Source organism: Astatotilapia calliptera, chromosome 7, assembly GCF_900246225.1.
Source record: "Astatotilapia calliptera chromosome 7, fAstCal1.2, whole genome shotgun sequence".
NCBI lineage: Eukaryota > Metazoa > Chordata > Actinopteri > Cichliformes > Cichlidae > Astatotilapia > Astatotilapia calliptera.
Genome location: NC_039308.1, coordinates 38,648,783 through 38,673,704, shown reverse-complemented (window position 1 = coordinate 38,673,704; position 24,922 = coordinate 38,648,783). Strand labels below are relative to the sequence as shown.

At 45.0% G+C, this 24,922-nt stretch overlaps 1 protein-coding gene across 2 annotated transcripts; it reads left to right on the top strand.

Annotated features, from left to right (window-relative positions):
• The first annotated feature begins 1,649 nt into the window (after positions 1-1,649).
• Positions 1,650-24,267, top strand: xpo7 (exportin 7). Of its 2 annotated transcripts, none has more exons than XM_026174686.1 (28): positions 1,650-1,725; positions 10,046-10,192; positions 10,987-11,080; positions 11,351-11,517; positions 11,881-11,946; positions 12,659-12,763; positions 13,363-13,528; positions 13,638-13,711; positions 13,792-13,911; positions 13,988-14,134; positions 14,338-14,510; positions 14,807-15,000; positions 15,075-15,180; positions 15,270-15,405; positions 16,262-16,335; positions 16,446-16,526; positions 16,888-16,951; positions 17,079-17,187; positions 17,465-17,571; positions 17,866-17,954; positions 18,052-18,159; positions 18,590-18,672; positions 18,761-18,975; positions 19,072-19,210; positions 19,311-19,468; positions 19,546-19,644; positions 19,728-19,855; positions 20,637-24,267. In XM_026174686.1, exons 1-28 carry the CDS (start codon positions 1,693-1,695, stop codon positions 20,728-20,730), a joined length of 3,276 nt encoding a protein of 1,091 aa, XP_026030471.1. In that variant the 5' UTR covers positions 1,650-1,692; the 3' UTR covers positions 20,731-24,267. The 2 variants fall into 2 exon arrangements, with proteins under 2 accessions (XP_026030471.1, XP_026030472.1); XM_026174687.1 differs by lacking the exon at positions 1,650-1,725 and adding an exon at positions 1,736-2,016.
• The last annotated feature ends 655 nt before the right edge of the window (positions 24,268-24,922 follow it).

Below are 24,922 nucleotides of genomic sequence, written 5' to 3'. Positions count from 1 at the left end.
AAATTCAGAACTTAAGGGAAAAAGATCCAACATTTGAAAAATAAAATATGTTTAAATGTGACTTTTATTCTAAGAAAAAAGTGTGTGTGGCACCTGACAGCTGCAGTCTTTGTTAGTCTGCATGTTAAACACAGACTGGCTCTGAGTGCATGATGATGATTACAGAATAACATGAAAGTCAGGTTCATTCAAAGCTCATCCTTTGAGGAGCTGCACATCTGTCTGCAAATGTGGAGATCACAAAACCTCATAAAACCTGTTGTTTATACACATATCTATTTATTTAAATAGAAATATCATAAAAATGATAGTCACCCATCCATTTACCCTGTTCAGGAGTGCTCGGGTGCTGAAGCCTATCCCAGCTCTCACTGGGCAAGAGGTGGGTGCATCCTGGACAGGTCACCAGTATATGGCAGGAATAACACAGACAGTCATTCACGCCTACTGCAGATTCCAGATCAATAGTTCACCTAACGAGCACGTCTTTGGACTGTGCACGGGGAGAACATACAAACAGAAAGAACCCAGGCAGCCGATGGATTCAAACCCACAACCTTCTTCCTGTGAGGTGATGGTGCTAACACTCAAAAATTACAAATTTAAATAAATGAAAAAATATGAATCTATTCCTTTCTGATTACTTTTGAGCTTACCTGTGTAGATCCACTAACATCCACCAGAGGGGGCTGCAGTACCCACAGCACACCTTCCAGTTTTATACTAAAACATGTTATCGTATTAGATGGCATTGTGCTTCACTGGACTACATCACTGTTGTGTTTAAGATTATGACTCAACGACAGAAATATTTTAATAATCCAGCGTTTAGGACATTCATTCAAACAGCAACAAAAATACAACAAGGGCTTAGATATAATATGACCAAAAAATATGCTAATGAGGTCTAAACTCATCTGAAATTAAACAATCCCAAATACAATCAAGCAAAAATATAATTATAAATGTAAATATAAATAATTAGTAATAATATAAAAATCGCAAGTGCAATAAATAAACACGAAATAACTTTAGAAATACAAATAAAATATTCAATTTAATAAATCATACATTATAATACTGTTCTTGTTTTTTGATGTTTTACTATATGATAAGATGTTATATTACATTTGTCCATTTAGGCCATCTATCTATAAGCACCTTTAAAAATGTCAGTTAAAATACTAATACTACTACTACTACTACTACTAATAATAATAATAATAATAATAATAATAACAATATTAATAATATGACAGTAAAATTAATTTAAAAAGTCAGAAATTTATTTTAAAAAGGTTTTCTAATGAGTTTGTAAAATGTCTGTCACTAAACAAACTCTGATTGTATGCATAACTTCTCTTTGTTACATGTTATTATGCATTCATGTCTCTATGTATTTGATTCCAGTGTGTTGTAGTGCATTACATTGTGTTGTATTGTAACATAGCGTTACAGCGTTGTATTAATGAGATGTATAGTTTATTAATCTATTTGTATTGTTAAATGACATTGTGTTGTATTAAATTGTTTTATGTTGTATTTAATTGTATTAAATTGTATTGTGTTATATTAAATTGCGTTCCATTGTGTTACATTGTGTTGCATCGTGCTGCTGGAGTCCTGCCAGCGGCCACCAGCGGGGGCGCTGTTGTCACTTTGGTTACCCATAAGCGGGGGAGTGAGAGGTGCATGAAATGGAGAAAAATGGCGGATCATGTGCAGGTAAGCGGAGGTTTCATGTTTTTGTCGCGGATAATTTCTGTAGGCGGGCGCAGCTGAAGCTGAGACCGGATCCGAGTGCGCCGCTCCCGGCACGGAGCTAGCGTGCAGCCGGTGCGTGCGGGCGGCGGCCGCGGTGGAGCTAGCGGGGAGAAAGAAAGGATGCGGCCGCCTGTGTTGACTTGTGGCCTGCTGTCACAGCACGGGCTGGAGGCTAGCCGCTGCTAGCAGCCAGGGGAGGGCTCGGGCTCCGGGGCGAACAAGGGAGTCTGCGGGCTCCGAATGTCCAGCCTGGTGAGTTCCGGCGTCCGTGGCCATCAGAGGCGAGTAACCGGAGGGCGAGCGGCGGGAAAAATCGATGTATTTCAGTGAAGTAAACAATGAAACAGGCGGTTAGCTGCAGACGGATAGCTGCCAGGCTAGCACGCACGGTCACCTGGCGCCACCGGGAACCGCCGTAAACACGCTTATCCCAGACGGACCGGGCGCGGTACCCGGAGCTTCTGTCCCGGAGTTCCAGGTTTTTGTGTTTTTATTCACGGCTCGCTCCGGTAACGACACCCAGCCATGCAGCAGGCTAGGCTAACGTTAGCATATCTACACGTCAACTTCTCCCGCCCGAGCGTGTTTGAAAACATGACCTGGTCTGTGTGAGCGTTAGTCGGTGAAACAGGGCGACGGTACCGGGCCGGACCCGCGAGGGGCTCCAGGGTGAGGACAGCGGGGGTTTTTACCCTGGTGTGGGCAGAATGGAGCGGCAACTAGCCATGGCGCTGTGCTCCGGCACATGTTTGGGAAGCCGAGGGATGAAGTTCAGCTGCTCTGGACTTCCTCCATGATGCCCCTGCAGGGAACTCTGTGAGGAGACTGTGGAGACTTTGTGCTGAGGGGCAGGTGAAACCCCGACAGGTGAAGCCAGCTTTCGTTTTCTCTGCTGGTCACATGAGCTGTGTGTGACATGACATAATATATTGTTAATTGCGCACAGCATGCATGAACTATGAGGAGAAACTCATCCGATCCTCTCATGTTAGCGGCTGTAACAGCTCGTTATTATTGTTTCTGCTTCAGAGTAACTTTAATCAGTTTATCTGTGATCAGCTTTAATCCCAGGAAGGATTGTACGAACTCAGGTGGGGCACAGATTCACTGAATGTGGTCAAAGTGGAACATCTCAGCCTGATTTCATTAATATTTCAATAATTTACCAGGTAATCAAACGTTCAGGTGAGTTTCTGAGGGATTCTGGGTAAACGTGTGACGATGATTTCAGGTTTTTCAGTCTCAGCTCTGGTCAGAATACTGGGGAGAAAATATTTATTAGTGATAAAAATGATAATATAAATTATACTGGCAGCTATTTTCATGGTTATACAGATTTAACTATAAATTCAAAGACATGAAAACAGCAAATTTTATAAAAACAGCTTTAAGTTAGCAGATTTAACCTAAAATAAAGTTTTTAAAGCTTTTTTTTTTTTTACCTAGAAATGACACTTACTCCATCACCTACTCCCAGGTTTATGATCCTGTGAGTGCCATAAACTGTCTGATAATCCAGGTGAAAGTCTTCACTTATGTAATGGTTATACTGGTACCACTGAGCTGGATGTAGCTCATAAATTCATAATTAATAATGTGCCAGTAAAGTAAGAGAAGGGCCTCACGTCGGGCAGTTCTCGTAGCTGGATTAAGTTGAATTTCTGTGATTCTGACACACAATAAGCCCAGATCCTTGTTTTTAAGTATTTTTAGCTGAAATCTAACAGAACGAAGACTTAAGTATTTTTAATGATATTAAATGACTGAAAACGAACCACTTAAGTTCATTCTGTTGTTACTGAGACAGTTTTTGGTGGAATAAAGATCAGGCTGATATTTACTGTTCGTATCCACTGTGTGCTGTTTGCTTTCACTCAGCCGTTTGTCTCCAGACTGATGATCATGTGGCTGCCTTGTTCTGATGGGGGGTTGTTCACTTTCCTCACTGTAATTAAAATAACATTCACGTGTAATTTTTAAAAGATCGTCTCACGTTAGAGCATGAGCCCACACACCTTCATTCCTGTGATCAAACACTAACTTTAGTCAGTTCAGCTGTTATGAGCTGTCATTCAATGATGATGTGATGTGGCGAGTCGAAGGCCAACGCCATGCGGTCATGAGGTCAGAATCACCCGCCCCAGTCTAAAAAGTTCACGTTAAAGTCCAACGTTTACCCTGGTGTTCCTCACACAGTCAGGCTGGAGTCAGTCCACAGCAGGAAAAGAGATTTGGGCTCTTTAGCTCCATAAAACAGTTTCTAATGTTTGTGTAGTGACAGCAGATGATGATGGAGAGGATTTTTCTTCAGACATTTCAGGCACTGAATCGTCTGTTTTTCATACACCTGTGTGTTTATTTGAATAAAAAGGGGTGGCCTTTATTGACAGCCGTGCTCCTGTGATGTTCAGGACTCCTGCTAATGATGATTAAATGTCCAACTGGTAATCTTTAGATAATAGCTGATCAGCCGTCTGCTCCCTGACGCCTCCCACAGGTTCTCTGTTTATGGAGATAAGCTGCAGACCAAAAATCACCTCCTGAATATTTAATGATTCGGGAGGTTTCAAAGGATATCCCTCCATTATGTTTATTATGTTTCTGCACACATGGGCCATCGTAGCTCGAGCCTGCAGAGCTGTCAGGAGTTTATAGAATATAAAATACGTTAATAAATAAAAAATCTGCTCTCAGGTTTCGACTGAACCTATTCCTGTGAGGTGAGGTTATTATTTATTATCTCTGTTTTCTGATGCTTACCTCGGTCTAAGCAGAGACTCCCCAGCTATGGGACGCATCCTAGTCAGGTGCTGTGCGTCTGTGCTACGAGCGCCTCCCAAATCTGCCAGCCTGTCTCTGGTCTCTAAGGGAGCTCCAAGGGTCAGATCACCTCCATCCTTACACCTGCGATCCTGTCAGGATCACACCCGACCTCTATGGCGCTTCCATGGGACACTGTGTGTTTCCAGGTGGATTAAATGATAGTAGTAGTTGCATATTTGTGAAAAAAAAAAAAAACACGACAATGTTCAGTTTAAATACAGGTTATTTAAAGTCTTTGGTGAACACAGCTGCTGTTTGGACGCTTCGGTTGTTTTTGTAACTCACTTTCATTGAAGTGACTCTTCATGAGTTTAGATGAGGAATAAACAGTTTCCCGAGTCTCGCGTGCAGCTGAGTGTTTTATTCAGTGGTTTCATTCTGACTGGTCTGTGTGCCGTCAGCAGGGAGGTCGATGCTCCTGCAGCATCACCAGAGGAGGCTGAGATGTTTCTCTACTAGCTTACCTGTAAAGCTTCAGCCTGAAGCTTGGCTCACTGGCTGTTGGTGTTTCTGAGGTGGGCTGGACTCTCCTGAAGCCATAAAGAAAACACCTCTGTCCTCCTCCCACACCTGCACTGACACAAAGTTTGGTCTCTTTCAGCTGTTGCAGCATCTCATGGTCACTGAACCGGTGATGAAATCATCAAACCTGTGTGCTCGTGTCTCCAGCACGGCCGCAGCATGTTTCTAAATGATGAGCTAAAGCATGGCAACAGAGTTGTGGTTTGACGCCAGAAAAAGCTCCGATGCAGATAAATTCAGATCTGTGACATTCACACTGCTGCTCGCAGGCCTGCAGCTGGACTCAAGCTCCCAGTACCAACCCTCTAAGTCAGATTTACCTTCACACTTACCTACAGCATTTACAAATTTGGGCTTTATATCTTTATTATAAAACTAAAAAACAAATGCATCCTTCTGTTCTGCAGTTTTTAGATGTCCTGAATATAATGGAGAAGAATATTGTTGAAGGAGCTTGCAGGGTTACGAGCAGGAAGTTAAAGATGTGCTTTCCTCTGGTTATCATCATTTTAGGACTAAAGTTATTAGAAACTCTTTGAGCAGACGGTCGAATAAAAAGAGACCAATTGTGTTAAGAGTTATTGACTGAATATGATAATTATGCAGACAAATAGACAGAATTTAAAAGGAATCAAAGGTTTGCTACTTCTTTCACGTTTGTTTGTGTTTCTGAGTCGTTTGTGACAGTAAATGTGAGTCTCTGGGTTTATTTAATTAAGATTAGACGTCAGAGTCAGCACAGGTGAAGTTTTCACTGTTTATGGACCAAAACACTGTTTATGGATTGAAAACACAAAGTTAGACCAGTGAGGACATGTTAGCTGCCACTGTAAAGAAACTGCATCCTTATTTCCACATGGATCAGCGTTAAAGCTGATTGATTTATTGATCGAGTGAGAGAAAGTTCCTCTCCAGTCCTTGTGATGGTGTGAAGGTGGAGATGAAGGGGAGGTCTGCATACAGCCCAGAGGCAGGAAGCCAGTACATTTACACCGTGATGCTCGGGTTAATGGTTGCTTTATGAGCCAGATTTTAAAATGTTTCCGATATGAGTGGTTTGAGGACTTTGAGTCGTATATCAGGGTGAAGTTGGTGTTAGCCAGGTAAAAATAAGGCTCCTCGATCACTTTAACTTTAAAGATTTTCTTTTTGTTTGATTGGTTTCTTATCTGTAATTGTTCTGCTGGAAATCAGGAAATTCAGATTACTTCCTCGAAGTCTTTCCTGTCCTGCTGAAAGCAGTTTTAGTTGAGCTGGTGAGAACTTCATTTCATGTAACTGGTCTGATGGTTGGAGGCTGCCGGCTCGAGTCACATCACATTTATGGTGATCCTTTATTTATCAGGTAAAATTCTCATTAAAAGTCTGTTTCAAAGGAGACGTATACAACAACAGTATCAGGACAAAGACGCACACAGAGCTGATATTCAGTCACAAACATGTGATCAAACAGAATAACAGGCCATCAAAAGCCGTCACTCTCAGTGGGATCTGAAGGTCGTGAGTTAATCTGTGACGCTGCTGTCGCTCAGTTTGATGGTTGTGAAAACTGAAATCTGAGAGTTTAACGCCAGCCCAGAAGTGTTGCTCAGTGGCAGCACGGTGAGGAAACTTTGTGAGGAAGTTGTAAAACCAGCTCCTGTGTTATGGGAACCAGTTCAAATGGCAGAAGTTCAGGTTAGTCCTGAATAATGAAAGTAAAGCATGCAGCTCTCTATGAACCTCTGTGGTCATTGTCTAGCCCAGATTTCTTTGTCATTTTCACTTAATTACAGAAGCTTTTATTTTGTAAAATAGACTGAAAACAGTTCATTTCATATTAAATCAACCAAATCAAAGGAAACTTCAGAATCAGCTGATTTCATTTTTAATTTAATTTAATGAAGCCATGAAAAATTAACCTTAATACTGTGAATGATTTCAGAGTTACAGGAAGTTTGGGAGCGTTTCTTAGATCTGGTTGATTTTCATATCTAAAACGGACTCAGCAGTCAAGACTCACTATCGTCCTCCCTCACTCTAATGGGACCAAAATAAACTTCACTTTTATTCACTCATAAAACTAACCTACAAACTCATCAGAAAGCGTTTGATGAGCTCAGAGGTCAGGTGGCTTGCATCCAATCAGACCTCAGAAGAGTCACCCCCTGCTGGTCGTTAGAGAGAGTGGATGTCACCTGTGAGATTAAAGCACCCAGAGTATGTATCTGCAAAATAAAAGCAGCAGTTAAAATCCAGAAAACATCCGTCTGCAGGCCAGACGCACGGCACAAATTTAAAAATAGAAACAGTTTGATTTAAAATTAGAAACTGGAAGCATCTGTCGGCTGCCAGCACCGGAAACGTGCTCGTCATCTCCGAGCATGAAGTAAGGAGAGCCTTCAAGAGAGTGAACACCAGGAAAGCAGCAGGACCAGACGGCATCCCAGGTCGTATTCTAAGAGACTGCGCATACCAGCTAGCTCCTGTGTTCACTGAGATATTCAACATCTCTTTATCTCAGTCGGTGATCCCCACATGCTTCAAAGAGTCCATCATTGTTCCTGTCCCGAAGAAACCCCACCCTGCTTCTCTCAATGACTATCGCCCTGTAGCCCTCACCTCAGTAGTGATGAAGTGCTTTGAACGCCTGCTCAGAGACTTCATCATTTCTTCACTACCAGACACACTGGACCCACTACAGTTCGCTTACCGTCCAAATCGTTCCACAGACGATGCCATCTCTCATCTCCTCCACACATCACTCACTCACTTGGACACTAGAAGGGGGAATTATGTTAAAATGCTCTTCATAGACTACAGCTCTGCATTTAACACCATAATTCCCTCCACACTCACCACCAAGCTGGAGCATCTGGGACTCAGCTCATCTATGTGTCAGTGGATCTCCAACTTCCTAACTGGCAGACCACAGGCAGTAAGGATGGGCGGACATGTCTCAGCCTCCACCACTCTCAGCACTGGAGCCCCCCAGGGGTGTGTTCTGAGCCCCCTGCTGTACTCTTTGTACACATATGACTGTGTGGCCACTACCAGCTCCACCACCATCATCAAGTTTGCTGACGACACCGTCGTGGTGGGCCTGATCTCTGATAACAACGAGACGGCCTACCTGAAGGAGATTAGGAATCTGGAGAACTGGTGCCAGAGGAACAACCTCCTCTAAACGTCAGTAAGACAAAGGAGCTGATAGTGGACTTCAGCACTAAGCAGGTGAGGAACTACCAGACCCCCGTCATCAACGAGTGCCCAGTGGAGAGAGTGGACAGCTTCAAATACCTCGGAGTTCACATCACGCAGGACCTGTCATGGTCCTGTCACATCAACACCGTGGTGAAAAAGGCCCGACAGCGTCTCTACCACCTCAGACGCTTGAGAGACTTCCAACTGCCCTCCAAGGTGCTCAGGAACTTTTACTCGTGCACCATAGAGAGCATCCTGGCGGGAAACATCTTAACCTGGTTCGGGAACAGCACCATGCAGGACAGACGAGCTCTACAGAGGGTTGTGCGGTCAGCTGAGCGCACCATCCGCTCCGAGCTCCCTGACCTGCACTCAATCTACAGCAGGCGGTGCTGGACCAAGGCCAGGAAGATCGTGAAGGACCTCAGCCATCCCAACAACAGACTGTTCTCTCTGTTGAGGTCAGGAAAGCGATTCCGCTCCCTGAAGACCAACACAGAGAGACTGAGGAGGAGCTTCTTCCCGCAGGCGATACGGTCTCTTAATCACACCACCACACAGTACTGACCCACACATACAGTTCTTACACACACACTGGACTTTCTGGACTTTGGTTTTGCACAACACTGGTCACTATATTCTTCATTTCCGGTTAATACTTGTACAGCTGCTGTTATTGTGTATATATTTATTTATATTTAGATTTCTTCATACATTCTTATATAGTTCTATACTGTGTATTGTGTATTTTGTTGTACAGTTATTTTATTTTCAACTTTAATTTATATATTTATCTTTATCTTATTCTTCCCAGTTAAATTTACCCTTCATTCTAATTTGTGTTGTACAGTTATTTTATTTTTAACCTTAATTTATATTTTATTCCTTCCTAGTTAAATTTACCCTTTTTAATTTTTCATATTTATTTCCTATCTTATTCATAGCCTTTCCTTTTTTTGTTCTCTTTAGGTCACGAGCAGTTGTCCAAGTATTTCACTACATATCGTACTGTGTATGACTGTGTACGTGACAAATAAAAATTTGAATTTGAATTGAATTTGCTGCACCGGGAAGAGCCGGAATCAGGCTGATGCCGACACCTCGGGAAAACATGGAAAATTTACACGAGGAAAAAAATTTATGAGGAAAACTGGAAAATGCTCTCGTTCTATTTTTATAACTTTTTTTGCGGAATATCTTTTCGGTTTAGTTTTCTTTTTCTTAGATGTTATTAGATGTTAGGTGTGTGTGTGTGTGTGTGTGTGTGTGTGTGTGTGTGTGTGTTACTGTTGAACTTGAGTTTCACGTGAAGCTGAGTGTAAGCTGAGGGTCTGCGGGCATCACCGTGGGCGGGGTTTGGTGCTCGCCGCTTATCTGACGCCTGCAGAAGTTCGACACACATGATGCAGTGCTCTGTCATACCTCACTCCATGTACCCTCAACGCATCACACGAGTGGAGGTGGCTAGCGCACCTAGGTGGAGGCTGTAAACACCATCAGACCATCAGCTTCCACCTGCACTCATGCCGCTGTCCCCCATCTTTGGCCCTGTCGGTGTAGTTTTCCTAGAAAGTAACCCGAGACGGTTGGAGCAGATGGCGCTCGGCATGTGTGTCTGTGATTATGAGTGTGTAAAGCTCGGCGTGGCTGCCCGTCTTATCTGCTGTGATCTCTGTTTGTCTGAAACGATGAAAGACTCGAGCCGGCTGCGGCTCACTGATAAGCCTGCGCTGTGTCCCTCTGTCTTATCCAGGGCCTCGCCCAGCTGGAGATCCTGTGTAAGCAGCTGTACGAGACCACCGACACCGCCGTCCGACACCAGGCTGAGAAAGCTCTGGTGGAATTCACCAACAGCCCCGACTGTCTCAGCAAATGTCAGCTGCTGCTGGAGAGAGGCAGCGTGAGTACAGACTACAGCCGGACTGTCCAAGCAGCTTCAGTTTAACTTTCCCACGTTAGCAGAGATGATGCTCTGCAGGGTCAGACAGTCCTGTGCCTGACCCTGCAGATTCAGATCAGACTCAGCAGACATGATGGGGGATTTTTGGAGAAGCTGAAAGCATGAAGACTTTCAGTTTTGTGCTCCATCTTTCACTTGGACAAAAGTCAAGTCAGTGAAAAATGAGGGGGAGGAGTCACGCCCTGATGAGGGTTAGCTGAGCACCGACTAATCCATCCACAGGTTCACCTGCAAAAGCTTTACCTCAAGTGTGGGCAGCGTTTCCTCTCATAGAGAGAAATGGTATCACACAGATACATGACCACAACGTGCAGACACACGATAAAATCCAAGAATCCCAACACAACAAATTTTTAAGTATTTGTACTTAATATTTATATCATATTCGGTGCTTGATAAACACAAACTGAAATATTTCAAAGGGTTTGTTTTAATTGGGATGGATGAAGTATCGTGTCATCCAGGTGAAGATCGCTGACCCCCACACTAATGAGGAGGTAACTCTAAAATGAAGTGGAGTCAACTCGTACTTCATATTTATGAGCAGGTTTCTGTAGGTGTGAGGGTATATTTTAAGATTTCAATTTTTTTTCATCTGCCTGAGATAATGATGGAGCAACCCCTTCACTAACCAGCATATCTGAAAGGCCATTTCCTCTTCTGTTGTCAGAATAAAAGCATGTAGATGGCTGTCAGAGGAGATAACCTGACCTCACTGTTTTGTCTCCTGTCAGTCTTCATATTCTCAGCTGCTCGCAGCCACCTGTTTGTCAAAACTGGTTTCTCGGACCAGCAACCCTCTACCCCTCGAGCAACGCATTGATATCCGTGAGTATCTCCTGAAAAAAGCGGATAAACCCTGCAGGTCAGGTCAGTCTGAGGATTAAAGAGAAGCTGGAGTGATGCATTAACAGTCACAACAGAGATGCACTCATCAAACCTCAATAATGACAATGAAGATGTTTGTCTTTCAAAATAAAACAAAATCGACATTACTAGTTGAACAGGTTGTGGGGTTTTCAGTAAAGCAAAGCAGGGTGTTTTAGTGTCTTATTTTGAAAAGCCCCTGCTAAATGTTTTGTTTGTTTGTTTTTTCAGGGAACTATGTGCTGAACTACCTGGCGACGCGGCCGAAGTTGGCGGCGTTTGTGACGCAGGCTCTGATCCAGCTCTACGCCAGGATCACCAAGCTGGGCTGGTTCGACTGTCAGAAAGACGACTACGTGTTCAGAAACGTGATCGCAGACGTGACACGCTTCCTGCAGGTCAGAGCGCTGAAACCCTTCTGTCCTGTGAATCTTGTGTATATTTATTTGTTTAATTTGTCAGAATAAAAAGTTTTAAGCAAGTTTTTAAAAGTAAGAAGATTCAGCTTATTGGTTCGATCATTACCATGGTGATTTCGGTGCTTTTATAACTGTTAAGTAGGCTCATTTGATCTGGTGTAAATGTGCAGCGTACTTTGATGTCATAATGACTTCTCCGCATGGCTCAAACCTGCTTACTCTGTTTCTGGACCTGTTTTATTCAGTGTGTGAGAAGAAAGAAAGAAACAGGATCATTTAAGCCTGGATTAGTTTAACCTGATCTGTGTGCGTTTGTAACCTTTTGTGTGGTTGTTTTTACAGGACAGCGTTGAACACTGCATCATAGGAGTCACCATCCTGTCCCAGCTGACCAATGAGATCAATCAGGTAAGTCACAGCGTGCAATTTATGGAGGTGTGGCAGATTTAAACAGATCCTCGCAGTGATCGACGACCACAGCAGGCCGAAGAGTTTGCATGTTTGGTGACGTGTCCAGACCAAACTGGGTTCTATACTACAAAACGAGTTCAGCATATCCAGCATACCTTTCCTGTATCCAGATTCACTTACACTAACAGCAGCAGTCAGGATAAACAGTCACATGACCGTTAACTTGTAACTTGCTAACCCAGATTTCGCTGCACGTTCAACGAAAGTGATGATGTTGGCAGCATCTGACCAACCGCAAAGGGTCATTTGACCTTTATAGGCTCTACAGAACATGAAAATGATCCCTATGAGTGTCACCTGCTCCAAGGATGTTACCAAATACTGGCTCAGTAGAGCAAAAATAAATCAACCTAGTTATAATGTTCAAAAAAGTACAGCAGCTTTAAAAACAAGCAAGGAAATAATAAAGTCTCTTAAAAAGAAAAAGTTCAGTAAGGTGGATTAAAAGAAATCAAGTGACTTGATTCCAAAATAAAATATATCTGTGTAATATACAGTGAGCGTACAGTGCAGGATATTGAAGCTAAACTCTGGAAGTGTCATTTTTATTTATTTTTTGTTGATGATGAAATCACCAGCATTAGTTGGTCCTCAGATTTTCTGCCGACTCTGATCTTTTTTTTTCTTTTCTTTTTTTTTTTCTCCTCAGGCCGACACGACGCATCCTCTGACCAAACACAGGAAGATCGCCTCCTCGTTCAGAGACTCCTCGCTCTTTGACATTTTCACGCTTTCCTGCAACCTCCTCAAGCAGGTTTGTTTCGTCCTGTCGGCAGTTTCTCCCATACAGGCTTACATATACACTGCATTTCATTTTTGTACTGATTTCCCGCTTTTAGTTTTTTAATTATTTCAGACCTGTGTTATTTTATTTTTGTTCTGTATTTAATTTTGTATCAATTCCTCAATTTATCTACCTTAACTTTAGATTTATTCTTTTTCTTTGCATGTCCATGTTAGTCTGATGCTGTCAGAATAAAACTTGTGTCTTCTTTGTGTCAGATATTTAATGTTCATATTAAACATGAGTTGATGCTTCAAACAAAGAGCAGAAAGTATGAAAATGTGATCTCTGCAAGGAAAACATAAGTGCTGCCCTTAAGCAGGCTTCCACAAGTTGGCCAATCAAAAGAAAATGGGGGTCTTAAAGGCTGAACTAAGGCCCATTGTAGGACAAAGGATTATTTTGACCTGTGGATCACGCAAAGCTGCTATAAAAACTCATATAAAGATGTATTTTGAGTGAGGCAGCTCGCTGTGGACACTAACAGATCATATTAAATGCCTGAGTGAAGCTGATGATGATGGCGGTTTGTTGATGCTGATGATGATGATGATGCGTTTGCTTTTCAGGCTTCAGGGAAGAACCTGAACCTGAACGATGAGTCTCAGCACGGCCTGCTGATGCAGCTCCTGAAGCTCAGCTACAATTGCCTCAACTACGACTTCATAGGAACCTCCACGGATGAGTCGTCGGACGACTTGTGCACCGTGCAGATCCCCACATCATGGAGATCAGGTAGAGGAGCGAGGCGCCCGCCGCTTACAGATTAATGTGGTGTTGTTACTGATATTTACTGCCTCACGACAACATGAAAACGGTTAAATCTGTGTTTTGTCTTCTGCAGCGTTCCTCGATTCCTCCACCCTGCAGCTGTTTTTCAATTTATATCATTCCATCCCTCCATCCCTCTCCCCACTGGTAAGTGAGCACAGTCATGTGACTACAGCCTGCAGACTGATGCGTGAAGCTTTACTGTTCGTGTGTGTGTCTGGGTGCAGGTGTTGTCGTGTCTAGTTCAGATCGCCTCAGTTCGGAGGTCTCTCTTCAACAATGCAGAGCGAGCAAAGTTTCTGTCACACCTGGTGGACGGAGTGAAGAGGATACTGGCAAACCCACAGGTAACACACACCTGTCTGAAAACACACACACCTCTGTAGCTTCGTGTGTGTTGAACAATGTGTGTTTGTGCTTCAGTGTTTGCCCGATCCAAACAACTACCACGAGTTCTGCCGCCTGCTGGCGAGGCTGAAGAGTAACTACCAGCTGGGTGAGCTGGTCAAAGTGGAAAACTACCCAGAGGTCATCCGCCTCATCGCCAACTTCACCGTCACCAGTCTGCAGGTGGGTTTTTTTACTTTTTCCGTCTGTAATAGTGTATGTGTGTGTCATCCACGTTTTAAAAAAAAAAAAAAAAAAAATGTATGTGTGTATATATTCACACACACACACACACACACACACACACACACACACACACACACTTACATCGTGGTCAAGCAGCAGTGTTGTGTACCTGACTCTTTACTCCTACTCTTCCTCCTCAGCACTGGGAGTTCGCCCCCAACAGTGTTCACTACCTGCTGAGCCTGTGGCAGCGCCTGGCAGCGTCAGTCCCTTATGTTAAAGCCACGGAGCCCCATCTGCTGGAGACGTACACTCCAGAGGTCACCAAGGCCTACATCACGTCCCGACTCGAGTCGGTCCATGTCATCCTCAGGTGAGACTTAAACCAACCTTAAAGTTAGACAGGATTTCATCTTGTTTGATTTTCCAGCAAAAGATTGCATTTCCATTTATTCCATTAATTTAATTAATGCGTTCATAAGATGTACATAAAAACTTAGATGTGTTGGGAACAGATTCTGGATGTTACTCCCATGATGTGTTCGGTGTTTGTGGCTGTGAATCGGTGCAGTGACGATGGTTTGAGTCTGAAGGGTTGGGTCGGTGATGGCTCAGGCAAACTTCACCTGAGGGTTTTTAGGGATGAGCTGAGCATGTCTCTGTCCGTAGGGACGGGCTGGAGGACCCTCTGGACGACGCCGGCCTCGTTCAGCAGCAGCTGGACCAGCTCTCCACCATCGGCCGCTGCGAGTACGAGAAGACATGCGCACTGCTCGTCCAGCTGTTCGACCAGGCGGCTCAAACCTACCAGGAGCTGCTGCAGTCCACCAACTCGAGCGCCATGGACATCACAGTGCAGGAGGGTAAGAGCGCGAGCCCCACCCCTGTGCTATTTTGGGGACTTCGGGAGTCTGACGCCTCCTCTGCTTCTCTGCAGGTCGGCTCACGTGGTTGGTTTACATAATCGGGGCAGTGATCGGAGGACGCGTGTCGTTCGCGAGCACAGACGAGCAGGATGCCATGGATGGAGAGTTAGTCTGTCGGTAAGAGTGCGAATGTGGCGAGCCGGTGTCTGGGGGCGTGACTTCCTGTCGCTGAAAGCCTGACCTTGCGTTTCCTGCGTTTGCCTCAGGGTGCTCCAGCTCATGAACCTGACAGACTCGCGGCTCGCTCAAGCTGGGAATGAGAGGCTGGAGCTGGCCATGCTCAGCTTCTTCGAGCAGTTCAGAAAGATCTACATCGGTGACCAGGTGCAGAAATCATCAAAGGTAAGGCGCGCCTCTCTGTAAGCTCCACCCCTTTCAGCTGACATGAATGAGCAGGTCTGACTCTGTGTGATCTCTCTGCTCAGAAACTGCAAAGTGTGAACATCCAGATAAGTGCTTGAAAGTAAATTGTGGTTGGTGTTAGCGCCCCCTGCTGGCTCGCAGAGCATCATGGTGGTGTTTAAAATTCAGGATGTGGTGTTAGGTAGGCATAGAGTCAGCTGTGAGTCACATGGTCAGCCTCCTCCTCCTGCTCCTCCAGTGGTTCCCCGGGGCGCAGCAGTAACTCACTGCACAGAGTATATGATTATATATCTCTGCTGGCCCAGGAATGCCTCAGGATGCCCACGAGAAACTCAGAAAAGTCTGCAACCTCCAGAGCTCGGAGAATCTCAGTCGGTTTTGTCAAAAGATCGGTCAAACCCGAGGCCTTACTTTTGGATTCAGTTCCAGTACCTGTTCTCGGGCTGGAAAGTCTGGCTGAATCTGGAGCGTTGTTCACACAGTGCTCGGGCCAAATTACTGATTTCTGACTGGCTGGATTCAATCGATTTAGCGTTTTGGGGCTAAAACTAAATTTAGGGGAGTAGTAAAGTCCTGAAACCCTTTTTAAACGCTGAGGGTGATCAAGCATTCAGTAAAATGTTCAGTATTTTACTGAATGTGGACAGGTTTGATATTATTTTATTAAAATATTTATTATTATTGTTTCTGTTTTCATTGGAACTAAAGTAAAATAATAAGAAACAGAATTCGGTGCAGACTGTTCCAAACTGAAAACACAGAAATGACTTGAAGCGTCCTCTGAAGTGGCAGCCGCGTGGTGATCATGTGACTTCCTGTTTGTGTTTGTTCGTAGCTTTATCGACGACTATCAGAAGTTTTGGGCTTGAATGACGAGACGATGGTACTCAGCGTCTTTATAGGGAAAATGTGAGTAACTGAAGTCCAGGTAACTCCGGCACACCTGAGAGCCGATGTTCAAAGTTAAACGAACTCTCAGCCGCTGTAAATATGTAGAAGTAAACTTTCCTCTCTTTCAGTATCACAAACTTGAAGTACTGGGGCCAGTGTGAACCAATCACCTCCAAGACACTCCAGCTCCTGAACGACCTCTCCTTAGGATATCCTTCATGTCTGTGACCCACACAAATGTTTTCATGTTGATTTAGTCTAGTTTTTATCTTTGCTGTTGTTTTTGTGTAGTGAAAGTAAAGCAAAAGAAGCCTTGCCCACCTGATCTTATCGTTAATGAGGGGCAGCCAATCAGAAGAAAGTTGTCTTTAAATGTTGAGCAGCTTGTTTCAGATGAGCTGAGGGCCTGGTGCCTAATAAATAAGGATAATTATGAACCGTGAGTCATGAAAAGCTACTGAGCAGGATAATGAATCCATCTTAAGGACTTAAAGGTTAAACCAGGCACTGAGTTAAAGGAAGGGGTGGGGCTCTGGGTCAGCGTTTTCTCCTTGACTTCACTGTCTGCACGTACAGCAGCGTAAGGAAGCTGGTGAAGCTCAGCGCTGTCCAGTTCATGCTGAACAACCACACGGTGAGTACTTCACATTTATCGGAGCCCAAGTTTCACGTCTGATTAAAACGCGTTGAGCTGACACACAAGCATCACAGACGAAGAAGAAAGTGAGCTGTGATGAACTTCCTGCTGCTGTCTTTGTCAGAGCGAGCACTTCTCCTTCCTGGGAGTGAACAACCAGTCCAACCTGAGCGACATGAGGTGTCGGACCACCTTCTACACTGCACTAGGACGCCTGCTGATGGTCGATTTAGGTACGCAGACACAAACACACACGCTGGTGTGGCTTCAAGTTCTTCAGTTTCGGACTTTTTGTAGACTTCACTTGGCAAAAGGTCGCTGAGACACAGATCCAGAACGACCCACTGCGGCGCCCCTTGTGATGAAGAAGCAGCAGAAAGTTTTTATCTTGTAACAACACAAAAGCTGAAACAGGAGAGATACTGGTGCCTGGAAATGAAGTGTGACGTGGTCTGCAGGAGCCACACACACACAGTTTACACTGGGCCTCGTGTGTGTCTGTGTCTGCAGGTGAAGATGAGGACCAGTTCGAACAGTTCATGCTGCCTCTGACGGCGGCGTTTGAAGCAGTGGCTCAGATGCTGAGTACAAACACCTTTAACGAGCAGGAAGCCAAGGTCAGAACACCCTCACAAACATACAGACACATAAACAGCATCAGTTTTGTCAAACATTTATTTCTGTTTTTGCAGACAGACACACATTGTGTTGCTCGTGTTTGTGTTTCTGTGTGTGTGCGTAAACGCATGTGTGACACAGCGATGGCGGTGTAGCAGGGATAAAGAATAAAGCGGGTGTAACTCAGAGTTGTGCTAATAAAATTGTGACCCTGCTTAAACACGAGGAAACTCCAGCAGAAGCAGCTGAGCACATGTTTCGAAACATTGACCTTCCTCCTCTTCCTCCTGCAGAGGACTCTGGTGGGTTTGGTCCGGGACCTGCGAGGAATTGCATTCGCCTTCAACGCCAAGACGAGCTTCATGATGCTGTTTGACTGGATGTATCCTTACACTGACTTCAGATCAGCACGCGGTCAGATCCTGGTTTTTCTGTTTATTGTGTAAACGATGAAAGTGTGTCCTTAACCCGCTCCGCAGATACCCGACCTACATGCCCATCCTGCAGCGGGCCATCGAACTGTGGTACCACGACCCAGCATGCACCACGCCAGTCCTCAAGCTCATGGCAGAGCTCGTCCACAACAGGTAAACCTGCCCAGTGACGAAGGGGCAGGTTTAAGAGTATGACCTCTGACCTCTGTGCTGTCACATCCTTACAACGGTTCAGCCTGTGAGGATCCAGAGACGACTCAAAGAAAGTAAAGGCAGCCCACTGGCGGCCTGGGATCAGCTATGATTGTAGCATTTTCCCTCCCAGCAGGAGCTGTGGGAGTGTTTTCATTGGTTCATTCTAAGAGTACACACAGTGAACGTCAGCAGAATAGTCAAGTTTTAAATGAGGAAGCCGCCTCAGAGGTCTGACACCTAATGTTTTCAGAGTTCTGGTGAGGCGTGACTAATGTAGATGGTTTTCAGTGATGTTTTACTCGGCTCAGAAACCAAAGCGCGTCTCCTTTCAGATCAAATGTAGAGGTGAAAGGTCACTAACTGTGTTTGGTTTTTGTTTTGTTTTCAGATCACAGCGGCTTCAGTTTGATGTGTCGTCGCCAAACGGCATCCTGCTGTTCAGAGAAACAAGCAAGATGATCACGACCTATGGTACAACCTTTGACCCCCACTCAACCGCCTCAAAGATATACCTGTCTTTGTTCTGGGCCGCTCATCGAGTTCCTGTTTTCTCCTTCAGGGAATCGGATCCTGACGCTGGGCGAGGTCCCTAAGGACCAGGTGTACGGGGTGAAGCTGAAGGGCGTCAGCGTGTGCTTTGCTATGCTGAAGGCGGTGCTCAGCGGGAACTACGTCAACTTCGGGGTCTTCCGTCTGTATGGCGACGACGCTCTGGACAATGCCTTACAGACCTTCATCAAACTACTGCTGTCCATCCCTCACAGTGACCTGCTGGTATGCTCCACCTCCTCACAGGTTTTTGTGACTTTGGAGACGTGGACTCCGTTTGAGTGAGTTTTTAACCCTTGACCTCTGGTCCTGTCTCTGCAGGACTACCCGAAGCTCAGCCAGTCCTTCTACTCTCTGCTGGAAGTGCTGACGCAGGACCACATGAACTTCATCGCGAGCCTGGAGCCTCACGTGGTCATGTACATCCTGTCCTCCATATCAGAAGGCCTCACAGCACTCGGTAAGGCAGCAACGTTGGTCAGGTGTGTGTGTGTGTGTGTGTTTCTGTGTGCGTGCGTGTGTGTTGAAGTTACATCATTGTGTCTTTGTGTGTGTTTCAGATACGATGGTGTGCACCGGCTGCTGCTCCAGCCTCGACCACATCGTCACCTACCTGTTCAAGCAGCTGTCGCGCTCCACCAAGAAGCGGCCCGCTCCCATGGCGACAGATGACCGCTTCCTGCACATCATGCAGCAGCACCCGGAGATGATCCAGCAGGTGAGCTGATCACACCTGAGTCACCTGACCACACACACACACACACGTGTTGACACCTTGCTGCTGTCGTTGATCAGATGCTGTCCACCGTTCTGAACATCATCATCTTCGAGGACTGCAGGAACCAGTGGTCCATGTCGCGACCTCTCTTAGGCCTCATCCTGCTCAACGAGAAGGTAACTGCCGCTCGCACTCGCCTCAGAGGTGGCACCGCGTGGGTCAATGTGCGCTATAACACGTGTGTTTTTTCTAACTGCAGTATTTCGCTGACTTGAGGAACAGCATCGTCAACAGCCAGCCGCCTGAGAAGCAGCAAGCCATGCACTTATGTTTCGAGAACTTGATGGAGGGAATTGAGAGAAATCTACTAACAAAGAACCGGGACAGGTGAGAGCAGGCAGCATTCATCCTCTCACGTGGTCAGGAACGTGAAAAACGGGTGGAGACGTGAGACACGCTGGACTCGGTCAGGATCGTAGCTTAGCGTTAGAGATAAAAGCCACTCACAGACTGTCACTCAGTCTGTGATCATTCAGACTCTGCAGCAGGGATTGTATGAGGTTGTGATCCACAGACAGGGTTACCTGCAGAAAGCCACACCCAGAAGTAGGTACAAACTAAAGGTACTGCTGTGGACTCGATTACTACTGTCACTGATTTATTACTCACTTAAACTGGAGGAAATAATTTCTGTACAAATATTGTGTTTGTTCGCGATCTATATCTAACCTCAAACCGAGTTTTAAACATGGCTGACGTGCAGATAATACTGCTGTTTGTGCAGTGCATGGTCACATTACTCCAGTCGAGCAGTTATACATCAGTCTGTGCTGTAACAACCGAAAAATCCTAATGATTCCCACGGTAACCCTTGCCCTCGGTAACTAACGAGTGTTTCTGTGCTGATGCCGCAGATCTGCTCCTCTCCACCAGACTTCATTCACAAAACCACAAATTTATTCTGTAAAAACACGTCGTTACACGCTGGTCAGAAATTCAGGCCCTGAAAGGAGCACTGCCTTTCGGAGGTTTTCCACAAATAAACGCGTTTTAATGTGGGCGGATCTTAACAGTCAGGATTAGCTGGTTCTGACCTCCTGCAGGGGAACACTGAGGGGAGTTGTTCGTGTGCCTGACGAGGTAAAAATGCTCTGTGTGTGTTCTGCAGGTTCACACAGAACTTGTCAGTGTTCAGGAGGGAGGTGAACGACAGCATGAAGAACTCGACATACGGCGTCAACAGCAACGACATGATGAGCTGACATTCCACGCGGCCGCCCACCGAGTTCGCCTGGCCCCTCGACCCGCCTCTCCACGGCCTCCTACCCCTCACCTCTCTGCATCCCCCTCTCCCCCCCCGGGCCCGGATGCCCAGGGATCATCACCCCGCCACGACACCAATTCAGCCCTCCCCCTCCTCCTTTTTGATATAAGCATATATAAATATATACAGATCTATTTTAAAGCCAGCCCGCCGCGTCCGGCTCGCCTGGCTGCTCGAACAGAGGGGGGGGGAGGGAGCATGTCTGAGCACTCTGAATCACTGACAGGAAGTGGAGTGCGCCGCAGCCAGAAGAGGCGGCGAGGGGACGAAAGGACGAACGCCGGTAAACGTAGTAATCCGCTTCTGCCTGCCTTGTATAGAAACCACCCGAGAAACCAAGTGTACATTTTCTTTCGTAACATTTTGAACAATGTTTATAATGATCGACTTTAAAAACCCACAAAGACGAGACAACAAACCAACGTGTGATTGAGCTTTTTACAGAGTAGTGAGTTAGTGCACATGTCTGTCTGCGTGGGCATGAGGCCGGAGGGTGGGCGGGGCAAGCACAGGAAGCAGGTACACACACTAACGGAAAGGGAGGCTCAGAGCATCCATGTTGTACATTTTTCTCTGTCTCTGCTGCTTGAAGTGATGTAAATATTCCCGAATGACGGCCTCAGAGGGACCGTCCTGCTGCTTTTCCTCCTCGGTGTCATAAAACCGTCACATTTTGGTCACGGCGAGGTAGAAAAACGCCACCTCCATCCTCGTTTCCTGTTTTTCTTTGCCCATAAACACTAACCTGGAGGTCTTTGGGCTTTTCCGTGGTGCTCGGACAAAATTAAACACCTTCAGCAGACCAAACATCTTTCATTAGAGCTGCTTTTATTGTGAAGGCTCGCTAAACCTTCAGCTTAAAGTTGGTCTAATGTCAGCATGTTTGTCAGAGCGTCATAAAAATGATTTAAAGACGGAAATAGTGATTAGCTCCTGTTTTTCTTGGTCACGTGACACTTTTTCTCCAGCCATCATTTAAAAAGATTCATCAAAACCCCCGTGGTTGTCGTTGTTATTATTATTATTATCATCATTAACTGTAAGCTGCAGAACAATAAGCTGGCACGTCATCAACTTCAGTTTGACTAAAGCGTGATCAAAACAAAACTTTACCTCTTTATGGTTACAGTAAAACAAGCGATCACACAACACACAGGCTGACATTTCAACATTCAGGGAAGTTCAGGGTGTCATCAGGCTGACAGGAGGTTTGCAAATATAGAGGAAATCCTAAGAGAGGCTTCATCAAAGCCGTATTAGTATGATGATGATGATGATGATGATGATGATGATAATAATAATTATATTATTATTACTGGAGCTGCAGTGACGATTTTAGTGGCGACACAAAGTCGGACATAATTATCAATCTTCAGTCAGATTTTTGATTTAATAATCTGCTGATTATTCCTTGATTAGAGCTTCTGTTGTGACGAAGGGTCATAAAAGTTTTCAGTCTCAAAATGTTTCAAATGTTGAACTTTTAGATATTTTGTTCTTGAGTTCCAGCTCTTCTTTTTCCCGCAATACTAAAGCAGATTATTAACTTGCTCGTTCTGATGATTAATTAACGCTGCGTTATTTTAAGCGATTCATCTTTTGATTTTTAAACATTTGTCAAACATCTGAAGACGTCTCCTTAAAAGTTATTTTTCATTTTTTTCCCCGTTATTCATTTATCAGACAAAATGATCTGCAGCATTTCAAACAAACATTTCAGACTCGAGCTCCTGAAGCTGGGGCACTTCCTGCTTTCGCCCCACTTAACAGTCCCCGAGTGAGTTTTCAGCTCTCCGATATCTTCACCTTAAAAATTCTCGTGCTTTCTGTAGATTTTTTTTTTCTCTTTGTAATGAAAATAAACTTTCCCAATGAAACCAGCAGAAAATGAGGATATAATCACACTCACTTATCATATTTTCAGTTGAATTAACACAATGAATCATATAAAACTAGATGTGAGGATTCTTTTTCAGACAGACTTTAAACAGATTGTAAAAGCGGCATGTTTAAACCTCCGTAAATCTGCTTTGACATCAGAGGAGTGTCGGAGTGCAGACGTCCTCTAATAATCTGCATGTTTTAACTTCAGCTTCTCGTTGCCTCGTGACCCGAGTGTTCATCATGATCACCAGCTGCTGTTATCGGCTTCAGCTCGACTAAAACAGAACCACACGAGCCTTTAAACGAGTCTTCAAACTCAGGAAAAACACTGTTAAAGTGATCACATGGTAACATTACAGTATTACCCCGATTCGCCTCGACGACTGGTTTAACAGGATGTTGTCGGGTTAATAGAGTTCATGTCTCAGATTTTCTGTGTTGATGTTCTTGAGTGTCTGACCGACAGAACAAAGTCCAAAACACTGAATCCACTGATCGAGGAAAACGTTTAAAGCTGAGCTGAAACCTCCACAGATCTTCAGGCAGCACCAATTTCTACCAAGTCTCAAGTCGAATACGGCAACATGACTGCGTTTAAAGACTCGTGACCAAGAAAAACCACACAGGAAGTCAGGGAGGAGGGTCACCGTTTGTTCATCGCCACATGAATTGTTTCTTTGACGGTTTTTGGAGTACATAAGGTCATATTTTCTGAAATTTCAGGTTTCACCACGTTATTTGTTGTTTTCATGCAGTTAAAAACGTGAAATCCTCTCCAGCATCAGCTGACTGAATTCACAGAAAGTGATGGAGGTTTTTTGTTTTGTTTTGTTTTTATTGTATAAAAAAAAAAAAAAAAGCAGCAGAACTTCCCTTTAAGGCACCCGTCTGCATCGCCGCGGCTCTGCCTTCCTCTGAGCATGGCGGCTGCGCCAGTGGTGACGTCCTGCAGGTGTCGCACGCCTGCTGCTTGATGAACGTGTAAGCAACATGGTCACAGCTACATTTTCCCCTCTGGTAGGCTGGGTGCAGTTTCCACCATTTTGTTTACACTCTGGATTCCTCGGACCAGGTCTCGGCCTGCCCCCCTTTTTTTAGGGAGTCCTTTTTGGCGTGTGCGTTGATGTTGTGTGTGTTTGCGTGTGCGTGGAGTGGCTCTCTGTTGCCTGGCGTGCGTGTATGTGGTGTCTCACGGTGCTGCGACGGCTTGAACCCGCGATGGAGCTCAAACAGCCAAGGTCTGAGCCACCAAGCGGGAAGCAACAGGGGGAAACCATCGAGGCGGGAGTGCGGCGAAGGCGTCCGGATCGGTCGTCAAACCTTGGCAGAAGGTGTACAAAGAGAAGCAGGAAGTGGAGTCTATTAGCAACTTGTGTTACTCTCTACGATGTTGCTGCTAACTGTTTGTGACAACTAGCTCATCTCTAACCATGTCAGCACTCACGGATGTTTATTGAGTTCCTAATTTTTTGGCTTGTGTCCCTGATGTGAATGTGTTGGGTCCATAGAGTGAATAGCTGTTTGAGTTGTTTGGATGTCTGCTACATATAGTGTAAGCATTGTGACTGCAAATAAACCTCATTGATTTTTACCTCGCTGCCTCGCATCCTTTTCTTGATCTCAGCTGATCTACAGCTTGCCACAGGTGCTCAGCAGCAGTGCTGCTCTTTTTGTGAGCTTATGGTCACAACATCAACAGTCCGCAAGACTACGAACCTCCCTCAAGTTCTTCCTCTTTTCCTCCATCTTCATCAGCCTTTGTCAAATATGTCCACTCTCTTCTGATGTCATCCTGCTCACTGCCATTGAAGATCTTATCATCTTAAGACAGCCTTAGTGCCACCATCTCCAAACCATACATCATTATAGTCCTAAATGTCGTAGGTAACAAGATGCTCAGAATCAGTTTTACTTATAACGCCAAGCCACAGCATCAGTCACATTAAGGTGCTTTATATTGTAAGATAAAAATCTCACAATCATGCAGAGAAATCCCAACAGTGAACAAGCAGTTGGTGAGAGTGAGTTTCTTCCTGTTAAAACTCCCTTTTAACAGGAAGAAACCTCTGGCCATAAAAAGGCTCAGGGAGGGGCGGCCATCTGCTGCCACCTGCTAAGGGGGAGGAGAGGGATACTGGACAAAAGAACAAAAGTAGCAGTAAAGCCTCAGAGCTGCTCTTACATCATCACCAATGTCTCTGCTTCACATCCAGGTAAAGGTGTTTCCTTATGTAGAAAAATGGGGG